This window comes from Pinus tabuliformis, chromosome J (genome assembly GCF_031772625.1).
Source record: "Pinus tabuliformis cultivar Carrire ecotype Pingquan chromosome J, CPIR1, whole genome shotgun sequence".
NCBI classification, from domain to species: Eukaryota; Viridiplantae; Streptophyta; class Pinopsida; order Pinales; family Pinaceae; genus Pinus; species Pinus tabuliformis.
In genome coordinates this window covers 496,668,001-496,682,135 of record NC_142295.1, presented here as the reverse complement: position 1 = coordinate 496,682,135, position 14,135 = coordinate 496,668,001, and the positions used below count along the sequence as shown (strand labels likewise).

The 14,135-nt window shown below is 37.8% G+C and overlaps 1 protein-coding gene across 2 annotated transcripts in view; it reads left to right on the top strand.

Moving 5' to 3' along the window:
- The window catches only part of CJD1 (Chloroplast J-like domain 1), a 314,415-nt gene that overhangs the window by 64,729 nt on the left and 235,551 nt on the right, over positions 1 to 14,135 (top strand). For both annotated transcript variants that reach the window (XM_089378012.1, XM_089378011.1), the window contains exons 2-3: positions 4,351 to 4,447; positions 4,590 to 4,694. In XM_089378012.1, the coding sequence (XP_089234138.1) occupies positions 4,351 to 4,447; positions 4,590 to 4,694 (202 nt within the window). The remainder of the gene's footprint in view (positions 1 to 4,350; positions 4,448 to 4,589; positions 4,695 to 14,135) is intronic.

The window sequence follows — 14,135 nt, the reverse complement described above, 5'->3', positions numbered from 1 at the left end:
AACCTTAATAAAAATTTGTTAGAACAAATCAGAGATCTAAAAGATGAAAAACTTAAAAGTCAAAACATTGAAAATAAGGTTGATAAATCAAAAAGCAAAGAGGTTCTACGTCTAAGGAGTCATAACCAAAACCTCCTTACACAAATAAAGAAGCTTAAATGTGATAAGACGTCACTTAAAGACAAGTTAGAGCAACTTACTCAAGAAGTATCGAAGTCTCCAGACGTAACAGTCCAGGTTGAAGATAAGGGAATTAATACCGAACTAGTCAATAATAGAACTCAAGAAGAGGATCAATTAGTGAAAGTAAAAACACATTCACATGTTACAATCCAGATGATGAAAATTCCAAATGAAGATTATGTACCTAACTCAAAAACTGTAGTACTAGAAGGAAATCAAAAAAATTCCACACACCTAATAAGGGAAAGTCAAACCAAAAAGGTTCCCTATCGACATCCGAATCATGAGAGTAGACAACTCAACCAAGCTACGTATCGAGACCATTCAGAATAGAAACAACAAATTGATGTTCTAGAGAATAGTGATGTAACCTCAATCTAGTCCTATGATGACAAGTCGTTACAAAATTCTAGTGATCGGAATATTCCACTGAAGATTAATCTAGGATGGTCTGATCCCTTCTTGGTGCGACAATTTTGTTTGTCACTTAGAAGATCATATCAATTGGTATCAACGAAGATGACAGTGCCAAGATGAGAAGATATTCGAAACTACGAAAGAGATCAAGCCTTTTGCATCAACAAACTTTGAGGACAAAGATTTTTTGAGGAGGAAGGCAATGATACGAATAAATATACATAAATAGTATAAATATAAATAATGAGGATAATTGTAATAACGATTAGTTAAGTAGTAATTAATACTGAAGAGGCATGTCTAATGGGATACGACTCTCCATGAAGAGACACCTGCTTGGTATATAAGCAAGCCTCTCACTCTCATTGTATCAATCATTATTCATACATTTAATATATAATATTTGTATTCTCATGGATATCTTTATATTCCAAGTCTTCTGGAGTAATTAATCTGAAGAAGGACCTTTGTTCGCTTCACTCTGATACCAATGTAATGAACATGGTTCATATGTGTAGTGGAATATTCAGAGTATCTGGAATATAAGAATGTCCATCACAGGACGAGTGATATATTTATATAAGAATGTTTGAATACAAGAGATATGAGATGGCTACAAATGAGGGCCTGCTTATATACCTAGGCAGGTGCCCTTACATGAATAGTCATGTCCTTAGAGACATGCCTTTTCAGTGTACTAATCATTATTTAATTAATTATTACTATGATTATTAATATTAATACTTTTTATATTATTTTTATATATAATAATTATATTCATAACAAAATTTCTATTTGTCATTATTATTACTATCTTTTTAATTCTTATGCCTAATAATTGCTTTACTATTTCTTGTTATTCTCCATTTTCCTTCATTTCTAGCTTCTTTTACCTCGGGAACCTCCTTCCTCAATTCAACTTGATGTTTGGGGATGAAATCTCCATTTATATTTTTTTGGTGCCCCTTTTAGACTGTTTGTTTTGATTAGTATCTCATATTTTTTGTTTTAAAATTTACCTTAATTTTGATCAACCTGTTTTTATTTTCCGTTATTTTACGAAGTCTCTTTGCTTCTGTGAGGTAGGTTGTTTTGATTTTTAACCTCTTTTCTAGCACTTTCTGGACTAGATTGAAAGTGTCCTCTTCTCCTTCCTCCTTTAAGCCCAAAATTATGAGGTTTAAAGAGCTTTTATTATGTCATGATCTATTTCTTTCACTTTATTTAATTTTTGTTTGATGGGTTTGATTTTAGTGCACCTTCCAAATTAATTAGGCCCAAATTAGTGTTTATTTTGTATTCTAGACTTTAATACCTTTTGTCCAAAGCTTAGGGAAGTCCTCTTTCATGGCTAAATAAATGTTGAGAATTATAGCTAGGACAGGACCTTCTGCGGAGGTTTAGTTTGAACGTGCGAGAAGTAGTTCCAGATATTTTTGAAAAGTAATTCTATTTTGTAATTCACTTTAGTAAAAAGGTGAAAGTCTTATATTTAGCAGCTGAGTCTAAAAATGTATCTCAAGCATGACTTAGATTAGGAGTAATCTCAAAAATAGATTCTCTACTAAAAATTATAAAGATAGGTCAAGGTAGAGGCTTTTATACACATGAGCAGTTGAACGAGTTGAGTGACCGAGAGAAAGAGAGAGTGCAGGCAGCCAGTGAAGAGGGGCTTTTGGGCAGCTCATAGGTTTGTACAGTTGTACAAAACACCTCTGTACAGTCATATGGACAGATACGTATAATAGGGTCATACAGCAGCCATACAGTCTGTACAGCAGTGCTGTATAGCAGAGAACTGCTGTTTCTGTTTTATTCAGCAGGTATACCACTCAAGCAGCTTATAGAAGTTCAAGTTCAAGATGATTTTGGTAACTGTATAGTGGTGTCTTTGTGGGCAGCTTGTGCAAGCTTCCTTGTAAGTTTCTTGAAGGAATGAAAATCTGATTTGGAGTAATTACCTGAGTATGTGTGGAACTGTGTTTTTATGTTTCCTCTATTTAATTTTTGGCTATTATGTGATTTATGCTATGGTCTGTTTGATTGAGATCACAAGGACATTATTCACCTAGGGCCCGAAATTTTAACAATAAAAAGGTTGTGAATGAGAGGAATATTAATGAGCTTAATAATAAATATTGCTTACTTAATGAAAAATTGTATGATCATAAGCCATATAGGATAAATAGGGCGAATATTTATGCATTAATGGTAGTGAAAGAGGATGCCTGAGAAAACATCAAGCGTTTGTTTGTGTAATGGCAAGTGTAGGATGTATATGATAGCCTTTGTGGGAAATTTCGATCCAAGCATGCTTTTCTTCTCTCCTAGATGAGACTTTAATTCAAAACACAAGAAAAATTAGTTTTCTATGTTAATAATCTTTCCCTTCTGCATCTGAAACACATAAAAACAGGAGATAGTAATAGGGTTAGCTTGCGATATAACTGTACTCAATCAACTAGGTCATGCTGCTAAGATTTGCATTGCAAATCAATTACCCTGCACCATTGGAGAAGGAATTATAACTGTTGCAAACATCCTATAAGAGCGCCACACTTACGGGCAATGCTACTGAATTTGTGTCACTGCATCATTATAAGAGTAACTGGCCTGATGTTTCACACTGTTCATCATAATTCTGTGGGCACATGCTTTAGTGCCATTGAGTCCACTTACATTAATGCCGTCCTTAGAGGGCCAAATTTTACTTTTGAAAAGATAATCCTTCCAGGTGCTCTCTATATTTCAATAGAAGTTGTGGTCTATCATATAAAAGATATTAGATAAACATTTTTTTAATAGGTTAATCCTGGCTTACTTTTTAACTGAGAAGTATTCAATTTCTAATTTTTTTTGTGACTGTTACTGAACTTGATTGATGCTAGATCAGAATTAATCACCAATAGCATGAATATGTGTAACACTAAAGAATTCCAAGAACCAGGACTATGAACAATATCCTAATTAAGGAAAATGTTTAGCTTTATCTCATGATCACCAAGTATGTGTGGTTGCATTCTTTAATGTTTCTAGAATTCCTACTTTATTTTGCATGTTTTTATTTGATATAATATCCAAGTGCCATTATCTCTTGATTAAAGAATAAACTTTGTGTAGCTGCATTATTCTGCTTTTGACACACACTCAAGTGGCCTTTTTATCGAGTATTTCTGTTTATTCTGCATGTGTTCCTGTGACATAATAGAAAACTGCTCCATAGGAGCTCAGGGTCCTCCTTTTTGGGAGGTTGAAAATGGCTATAGATATTAAATATATTTTCTTAATCATATATAGTGACAGAGCAATGGTGTTCAAAATTGGATGGGTCAATTTTCACTGTTGGGGACAAACTAGTAATGTACAAAGGAATGTTATGCTAAAGGAGCATTTGTTCGAGTCTAGTTAAAAATATAGAATCAATTTTTATCCCATCAATGCAAAGTGGTAAAATCTATTTTGTTATACGAGTCATTTATAAAGGGGCATCTACAAATGGGAAGGAAAATAAGTTCAGACCTTTAGGAAAGCTTCTGAATGAAAGAGTGAACATAAGAAGTAGAAGCAGAAAAACATGCATGGATGAAATAATCTTTTTAGATTCATTTTATTAAACATCAATGATGGAACCTTGAATGGCACCCTGGGATTAGTAATAGTGTGTTCCAAAACAAGAACGGAATGCATATGATATAGTGCATTGCTAAAGAAATATGTATCAATGATTGGTTGTGATTTTGAATAACACAGGTTTATCAGGCGGCTGCCAAGGAACTTCAGGATAGTTTGTACTGCTGCATCTTCTGCAGGGGGATCAAGTGCAAGTAATGATGAGAATCCATATAAGGTAGTTCTACAGTAACAATTCTGTATGGTATTTAGTATTTTGCAAAAATAAACTGTTTTGTGTTATGTACATATTTATACCAGTTCACTTTGCTGAGTCCTTTTTATCAGTAATTTTCTTATTGGTTATGCTTCTTATGTAGGTCCTTGGTGTTAACCCAATAGAGAGGTTTGATGTGATCAAGGCTTCTTATACAAGAAAATATAAAGATGCAGAAAAAAGAGGGGATGGGGCAGCTATGGCACAAGTAGGTACATTATCTAGGTGGATTTTCCCCTTCTACAGAAGGACAAATTTGTCTCATCATCCCAGTTTCTATTTCTCAAACATGTTGAAGTTGTCTTGGTAACTGATAAGCTGCAACTGAACTTATAATTGAAGCATACATATTGTGTTTTTGATTCCTATTGTCTTTTTATTCTTAGTTAGCAATGTTGATGACTTGATTACAAACTGTGTTGTAGACTGACAATGTTGTGTACACTGTAGACACCTTGAAAGCTACAGAGTATTTTCAGATGTTCATGTTTAATTATTCTAGTTTGTTATTTGTTCTCAACTTGATGATAATTTCTCCCCAGCCTTGGAATATGGTTTGGTATTTGTTCTCAACTTGATGATAATTTCTCCCCAGCTGTGGAATACCTACAGTGTGCACTTTGGCAGCTTTGTATTACCCTTTGGTACCATTTTAATATTAAACTTCTGTGTGTGTTTCTAGGCCACATACCCACTTCATTCTAGTATTTGGCTGCATTATAATTTCAATCAATGCTGCACGACTCGTACTTGTAAAAGACTCGTCACAGCATCAACTCGTCGACTCGTATAAGACTCGGGAACGACCCTTATAAGACCCGTATAAGACTTGTCAAAATACAAAAAAAAACTTAAAATGTGGTAAATTTTAAGCACAAAAAAGAAACTAATGACAATTCCAATCCTTATAAGTTATAAAAACCACAATATATGCAATAATTCATAACATCATCTCATATCTATAAAAGTACAACATAACATATTCGATTTTTGTAAGCAAAACATTTAGATACTGAATAAGAAAAGGACTCATGATTCCATAATTAAAATAAAAAATGTCAGCGAGTTCAAAATTCAAATACATATGTCATAAATGATAAATGATTGTCTCATAACAATCTTGAGTCTCATCACTCATGGACGACCACGCCTAAAATAAGCCCTTGTGGAGCTAGTGGTAACATCGGAAGACTGAAGCAACTGTGAGGCAGGTGTATTTGGAGTCTCCATTTGAGATGGCAAACTAGAGAGATCCTCAGTCTCTTCATCAAGCCAACTCAAATCAGGGGCCTCCTCCTCCACAACCCAATTAGACTCTAAATCAATAGTATCCAATAAAATTGGATTTGTATCCTTTGGTTGCACTTGTTTTGTGAGCATTCGAACGTTGTAGTAGATGAAAACCAACTTCTCCAACCTCTCATGCTCCAACTTGTTTCTCTTTTTGATGTGGATGTGCTCAAACATTGACCAATTGCGCTCACAAGAAGAAGCACTACAGGGTTGACTCAGAACTCTGATGGGGAATTCTTGTAATTGTGGTGCCTCAATGCCACAATCTATCCACCAATGAGCGTTAAAAAAATAACAACAAAGATTATCAGTTTGCAATGCCAAACATATAAAAGAGAACTAGCAAACTTACAAGCTAAGTTCTAACAATTTGCACTTAGAAGGCATTTTCTTGTCCTTGAGATGTTGGCTTGAGCTAAATCCAAACATGCCAGATGCTTCCTTGTACATATTTCATTGTAAGTTGATTTTGTCCTGAATATCAACATCCGGGAACATCTTCTCAATGCATATCATGACACCTCTCATCACCTCGGGATCTCTTTGAATGCTAGAACCCTCATTATAGAATAAGCTCGAATTGAGATATGCTCTTGCTGCATGCAATGGTGAATGCAGTTGCCTGTCCCACCTCGAATCAATAATTTGCCATATAGGGATATATTTAGATTCAGTTCCCTTATAGAAAGTCTTGATGGCCTCTTTGGCCTTGTCCATGCTCTCATAAATATATCCCATTGCAGGTTTCTCTCCATCTATCAATCTCAAGACTTTCACAAGGGGCTAAGTGAAGTTGACAATCTTAGTCACTTTGTCCCACAAACTATCAGCAAAGACAGATGTTTTCACAGAGATTGCTTCCGGTTTTGTGCTATCTTTCCAAAATACCCATTGCTGGCTACAAAACGTTCTTCTCAAAGCTTGGTACTGATACAAAAGGCCTTGGAGGGAAAGAAAGTTTGTTGCAAACCATGTGACAGTTGGCCGACTAAGCTCACCCTGTGTGAATTCCCTCATAAGGTTCAACACCCAAGCATGATTATAAATATACTTGGTAATATGCTTTCATTCTTGCACAACGTCTTCCACCCACTCCAACTTCCCAATGTCCTCTAGCATCAAGTCTATGCAATGGGCAGCACATGGAGTCCAAAAAATGGTGGGATATTTTGCACAAAGCAACCTTCCAGCTGCCACATAATTCGCTGCATTGATCATGATTACTTGGACAACATTTGCAACCCCAACTTCCTCCACCACATCAACCAACAATGAAAAAAATCAAATGTGCATCTTTTACATTTGCAGATGCATCAATGGATTTTAGGAACATGGTTCCTTTAGGGCAAGCTACAACATAATTTATTATTGTTCTATCCCTTTGATTTGTCCACCCATCAGACATAAGTGTACAACCTGTAAATTTCCATGAGCTTTTAATGCTCTCCAATTGTTCCTTGACACACTCATGCTGCTCATCTAGCTCTTTCCCCCAAAGTGCATTATAAGATGGGGCTTTGTATCCAGGGCCAACACATGCAATGGCATCCACCATGGGCTGATAAAAATAAGACTTTGCATAGTTGAATGAAAGACTGTTATGGTACCAAAACCTCTTCACTGCCATATCTGCTTCCTTCCTCTTCTAATCATTAAAAATGTCCAAGGTTGGTTGAAATCCTGGAGTTGTACGAGGACTGAAGAAAGAAGAGGTTATACTCCTGTTTGCCATAGCAGTTGAAGAGGAGTTACCAATACTTGGACTTTGAAACTGTGTTTCACTCTGAGATGAAGATCTACCTATCCCAACAATCTCATCCTTCCTTCTTGCCCTCTTAGAACTTGCTTCTTTAATGGATTACAAAGTAGCTACCATTTCAGTAGTGACTTCATCAGGGCAACTTTGACAACATCCCACACCATGCCTAGGAATTCTGGATAGGTGGTATTTGTCCCTGCATGCATTGTGGCATTGCAATAATTGCACTTTATATTGTGGTCACTACCAGGAATGATTCGTTGACCATGTGCCCATGTCGGATCATGAGACTGTTTGAAACCCTTTGGTGGCATGGTAACAAAATCTGGAAGAAAGACAAGAAAATAATTTTTTTTTTTTTTGGTTTTGAATTTTTTTTGGTTGTGTGGCTGAGTTTCTCAGCCACTCAAGGCCGCTATGTGGTTGAGAAACTTAGCCACAGGCATTCCCAGACAAAAAAATATTTGCAAACATAAAAAAAAAAAAAAAAAATACATGGAAAACATTCTAACTAGGTTCATGAAGCCTACCTGAATCTTAGTCTGATCCGATGAAGCCTCCTTTAGCCTCCTCCAATAGCTCCTTCATGCTCCTTTAGCTTCACTCTCAAGTTTCAACACTCACACAAATTAGCCAAACACTCAAATGACAAGTGAATGAGAAATGGAAGGGAGAGAGGTGCTTATAAAGCTTTTTTTCCCCTCCAATTTCCCTTTTCCTCCACCTCATTTCCAAAAAAGAAAAAAAAAATTCAAATTTCTGGACAGTTTGGGTGTTTTGATGCCCGGAGGGTCTTATAGGGGTCCAATGGGAGTTTAATAGGCTACCCGCGGGTTTGATGCGGGTAGCCAGGTCTTGTACAAAACCCGTAGGGTAAGGGTAAAGACTGCGGGTTCTATGTGGTTCACTCGTCCTGGCTTATGACCTGTTCTTACCCACGGGTTTCATAAGAGTGGTGCTTCACTGATTTCAATTGAGTACCAGAGTTCCATATAGAATATGCATGTCTATCATGTGTGATCATTTTCAATTTGATTAGATTATAATATAGTCATCTAATACAAATTTGGATTATGCGTTTATTGTTGCTGACCTTTGCAGTGTCTGATATCTATCCCTCACTTAACTTCCTTGACAGCAGCAAAACAAGGCAACTGAAAACTGAAACCAAATTTACTTTCACCAAGATACAGAGTTTCTTAACAATTTATAAGTAGCGGAAAATAATCGAGAGATAAAAACACATTCACACAAATTGACACGCTTGTTTACCCAGGAAACCCAAAAGGGAAAACCTGCTTTCTGTTGTGGTATTTTATTGATTGTTCTTGAGAAATTGGATCTATTACAAAGCAATCTGTCTCTAAGAAAGCGTTCTGCTTCTTCTCACTAATCTCAGCTGATACAATTGATCTTGGCCTGCCTTGATCACTGCTTGATCTCGACCCTCTAGCACACAACTGTTCCCTTGCTGAAGCCTTGACTTGCCCTTGCAATCCCTGATCCCTGCTCCTTGATCTTTGCGCACTAGAAGCTCCTATTCCTTTGCGCACTTGGGCCTATTTCCTTGTGCACTAGGTCCCTATTTCCTAGCGCACTAGATCCCTATTTCCTTGTGCAAATCAGCTCCTATTTAGTAGGACACAATCTCCTAAATCCTTGCGCACTTGTGATCTCCTATTTCTTAGGACACAAGCTCTCAATTCTGCGCTCTCCACAATCAAAGATGATCTCACAAACTTGTGTAAATTATGTGCCTTCATCCTCCTCTTTATAGACCCAATTCGAGCATGCAAGGAAGGCCCAGTTCAATTTTAGAAGTCAAGTTCTGATAGCGAGTTAACTGAGAGTGATACTCTTTCTCTCTCCAATCAACACTTGGAGTCTTAACTCGTTCTTCCTTCAATCAAGATTGAAGACTAACTCGCTCTAACTGAACTTGTAACTACCACCTCGTTTTGTAGTCAAATTGATGAAGACTCCACTTAACTGAAGCTCCAACTCTACACATGCTATCTTGATGATCATTCCAGTGAACTGGAATTAAGCTCATCCTAACTGAAGTCTAACTCATAAGTTCACACTCATGCTAGAGAGACAAATCAAAGTCTTCACTAGCTAAGGCACAAGGCAGAAGACCTTTACTCGCTACATTTTCAACATATCATGTGTGCTCATTTTCAATTTGATTAGATTATAATATACTCATCTAATGCAAATTTGGATTATGTGTTTATTTTTGCTGACCTTTGCATAGTGTCTATCAGTCTCACTTAAGTTCCTTACAGCTGCTATACTGAGGGCTGAAAAGGAGAAGCTGATGTGGATATAAGTTTGTATTTCTATTTTATGTTATGCTAAATTTTGCAAAATGCTTCTGACAGTAGAACATCTTTGTCTCCAGGTGTAGCACTTTTTTGGGATATGGGAATATAACACTATCAGGTTATTTAAAAAACCATTTTAAAATGAAACTTAAACCTAGACATGTTACGTATTATATCTAGAGTCTGAAAGGTTTTCTGTACCTGTACCCTGTCACATCTGCAATCTTCAATGACTGTTAGACACATAAATATGAAACTAAGGACTAGGTGTTACAGACTACTCTTTCTTCACCCTGCACCCAACCCCTCAGCCCCCCCTTGCTTCCTGAAATTTTGAAAGTGGTGTTTCCAAAACCTGTAGTCATCTAGGATCCATACTTGTTTCATGTAAATTTGAATTAAAGTTGACCCAGTGGCTCAGATAGCCAACCATAATGTGCATTTTTAGAAAAGGTTTAAACTCCATGCAGATAGGTGCTAAGGTGCACACGTTAGCTCTGCTCACCAATACTGGGAGAGGGGTCAATCACAGTGTCGTGTAGTCAACTTATTGCCTTATTGATATTATCATATCTTAACCATATTATATGATGCATACTATCCAAAAATATTAGAAGTTTAGTACTGAGGAGGCTCTTCACTCTTTAGCAGTATGACACAATAAATCCTCTAGGAGGGAGTTAGCTCCTTTCACATCTAAAATGGTCTTAGTAATGAGATGCTGAAGTGCCCAATTTTCAGTAAAAATGTGAAAAAAAAATATGTAGGAAGAAGTTCCTCAAGGAGCAGTACATAACCTTGCAGATGACGAAGTCTTGTGCATTCTATGAAATGAGGTCCAACTTTCAAAGCTTTATGGTTGTCTGGTGTTAACACATTGTACTTAGGTTTGCACAACCCCTTGATATAAATGCCTTTTTATTCACTATCTAGTTTGTGTAGTCTATTTTTTAGCACATGAAAAATACATAGTGCTATTTTGTCCTTACAGAAGTTCGTCTATTTAAGGTGCTAACATTATTGGTGGAAATAGTTGCACTTTTAAGGGCCAGTTCTTTTACAAAGTGGTTTTAATATGGTCTCTCACTCTTACCTTCATGCATTGTTAAGTGGAAAGAATCTGTAATGTTCCAAACTAGGAAAAATAGTGCTATGCAAAGCAAACAATAAAAACAACACCATAAAATTGAAACATTCAGTGCACACCCATAAAAAGTCCAGGAATAACCAACAACTGAGCCATTTTATTATAATCTGGGAGAAAAGTACAATAATGTGGAAGTGGTGCACCTGGGCTTGCCTCAATGGCAAGCGTGATCAAGCCTAGGTGGTAATATGTCAAGCCCAGATGGCACAAATAACTGCTGCAATGATGCCCTGCGCTGCCCTTGTGAAACTATGTTGTCTGCTGCAAAGATGCTGCTGGAAACCCCACCTCTGGTGCTCAAAAAATTACGGGAAATTAACCCCAGCCTCTCCACCAAATACCCAGAATAACCCATGAAGGAATTGGCCAAATGTTGACCTCGAAATTTTGCCCCAAATTCCCCTTAGCTCCTCTAGTTGTTGGCTGAGTTGGGACCCTTCTTTGACCCCTTAGATCTGGCCAAAAAATTCTATAAAATTAGGTGTGTGATCCTTGCCCAAAACCCAGAAAAACCCAGAAAGGGTTTCCCTTGGTTCCAACCTTCAAAAATTGACCCTTCACAGCTTGGGCCTCCAATTTCGAATTCTGTTGCTGTGATTGATCCTGTCAATCTCTGCTCTCCCAACTCCAGAAATCCTCCTCAAATGGCCTTCCAAATGATCTCCCAACGTCCCAGCTCCAAACTACCCCTGATGGTGCTGCCCCAAAGAGTCTCACTCTAATCAGTATGCAGTCAATGGAGGAGATGACGCAGTCTTGTGTGTGATGAAATGAGAGCTGCATGTAGGATGACCCTCTTGTCTGTAGCTGCCCTCTATACTCCTGAAAATGATGAAGTATGCTCTTGTCTCCCCAACTTCCCGGAGTGCCTCACTCTGTGACTATGCAATCCCTGCGCTGTTGTTACTCCTCCTGCTATTGGTACTCGACTTACAATTGTTGTAACTCGTCTCCCTGCTGTTGCTATGAACTGAGATGAAATAGAATTCCCTTCTAGTGCTGGCACTCAAAGTCCACCGAAGCAAGGGTTGAGATCTCCGCTTAGAGACACTCGTGTGCTAAACAACACAGTAACACGACTAAGCAACTTGAGCAACTAAAATTGAGTTCAATATGTCAAAAGATTCCAAATGAGGTTGAGACTCCTCTATTTATAATTTGTGGGCCTCTTTTCCCATGTGGGCCCACCTCCAACTTGCAATTCGACTTTCCCTTCTTAGTCATTCGAACTTCCCTCTAAGGTGGTGCGTATTTCCTCATGTGGGTGGCCCCCACGCTATGCCAACAAAACATCTCAACCTCTTTTTCCTTCCTAAGTCTTTTCCAAAAATCACATGGGTCCCATGGCCTCCAAAATTGTCGAAATTGTAGAATAAATAAACCTGTGGCTGTAAATATTTAATTTCGGAAGGGACATTATAGAATCAGGCCTTTTTACGTCATTGCTACCTATTATTGAATTGGAAGCTATGCTTTCATTTTTCATTGGTTGATCCAATGTTTTGAAAACTAGCCTGTTTTGAACTGGAACTGGTCAAACTCGCTGGTTGGACAGGGTGCGGAAGCTAACCAATTAATGAACTAGACCGAGGGCTGGTTTGTACCAGTTTGATACTGGCCAAATCATTCCAGGGTGCACTACATGATTGTAGAAGATTATGCATATTTGTTCAATGGCCTATTGTTAAACAAGAACTAATGCCATTATTGTGTCCTGGAGTTCTGGACTCTGATATGTTATTTCAGAATACATTATACTTTATACAATACAATAAGCATGAATATGTGTGAATTTAGGAATACTTGTCAAATTGCAGTAATTTTCACTTCCAGTAATGTACACTCGGCTGTCTAAATTTGCAAAAGCTCATAACTGATGGATACATGTCTGTCCGATGTGTGATCTTTTATAAAGGTGCAAAAGGCTTGTTTTACCCTAACTACTAATAAAATTGCTGTGCAAAATCAACATTTCCTGTTGAGTTGGGTGTAGAAAGCTCTTTTAGTTTCAAGGCTTGCTATGGGAAAATTCCTTAAACCTGGGAATCCTACTTGCAACAACTGATGATATTTCTCCTACTTGTTAGATTTACATGAACAAGTTATTTGCAGTTTCCTACGACAAACATCGAAATACATACACTGCAGCCTACACCATTTAAATAATATGCTGAAACAAGAAACTAAACAATAGAGAAAGATACAACACAAATGACACAGTTGTTTTTGGACAAACGTCCCCGGAAAAACCCAATGCGGGAAAATCGATGCAACAGATCTAAGGGTTTTTATTATTAAGCTGAAGTTATTTCTGAATACAACCTCTGGATGCCTTGCTGGCAATCCAGTACAGAGAATATCACTCGACAGAAGAAATTAGTGAGATTACCTCACTCTACACTGCAAGTCTCGGTTGATCTGGTAGCTGAACCAATGAGTTCCCCGGCTACTTCTGCGCTGCCCCTGCGTGGGCCTGCGTCAGCCTCTAAGGCACTGCGTCACCTCTACTGGGAATCAATTTTCCTTCTGGAGTTGATTCTAGCCCTCTCGGCTCAGAAACGTCAGCCTCCTCAGCAAATTCAGACTTCTACTTGAAGGCTTCTGTGCTGCTCTGCGTGGGGCCTGCGTGAGCCCTTCCTGGCTCTGCGTCACCCTCTTTGGCGTCTGCGTTGCCTTCTCCGTGTGTCTCTCTGCCCGTTTGCTGAGTCTTCTTGGCTCCGGAGAAGATCCTCCAGCCAAAACTTCCTCTGCCCCTCTCTGCGTGATCACTACAAATCACCGCGTTGCCTCTAGCTTTAGCAATTCGATCTGACTGATCAACTCTTTGTGTGTCTTCCAAATGACCCTCAAGCCTCCTTAAATAATCTTCTCGTTGACATTCAACGACCTAGATTAGAAGCTAATCAATGGCTAAGATCATTTTTTCTTGATCCTCATCTTCTTCTAGAAGTTACACGCACAGTTAGATTAATACCCATTAATTATTTTAATTTCACAAGTTTAGACTTAGGGTGCCATTAAAAATAATTAACTATTTTAATAAAACTGTCTCTAGGTGGAATTTCCCAAAACGTTTTCTGGGTTCTTTGGAATACATGTGCCCAAGCCTCCCTGCAAAATTTG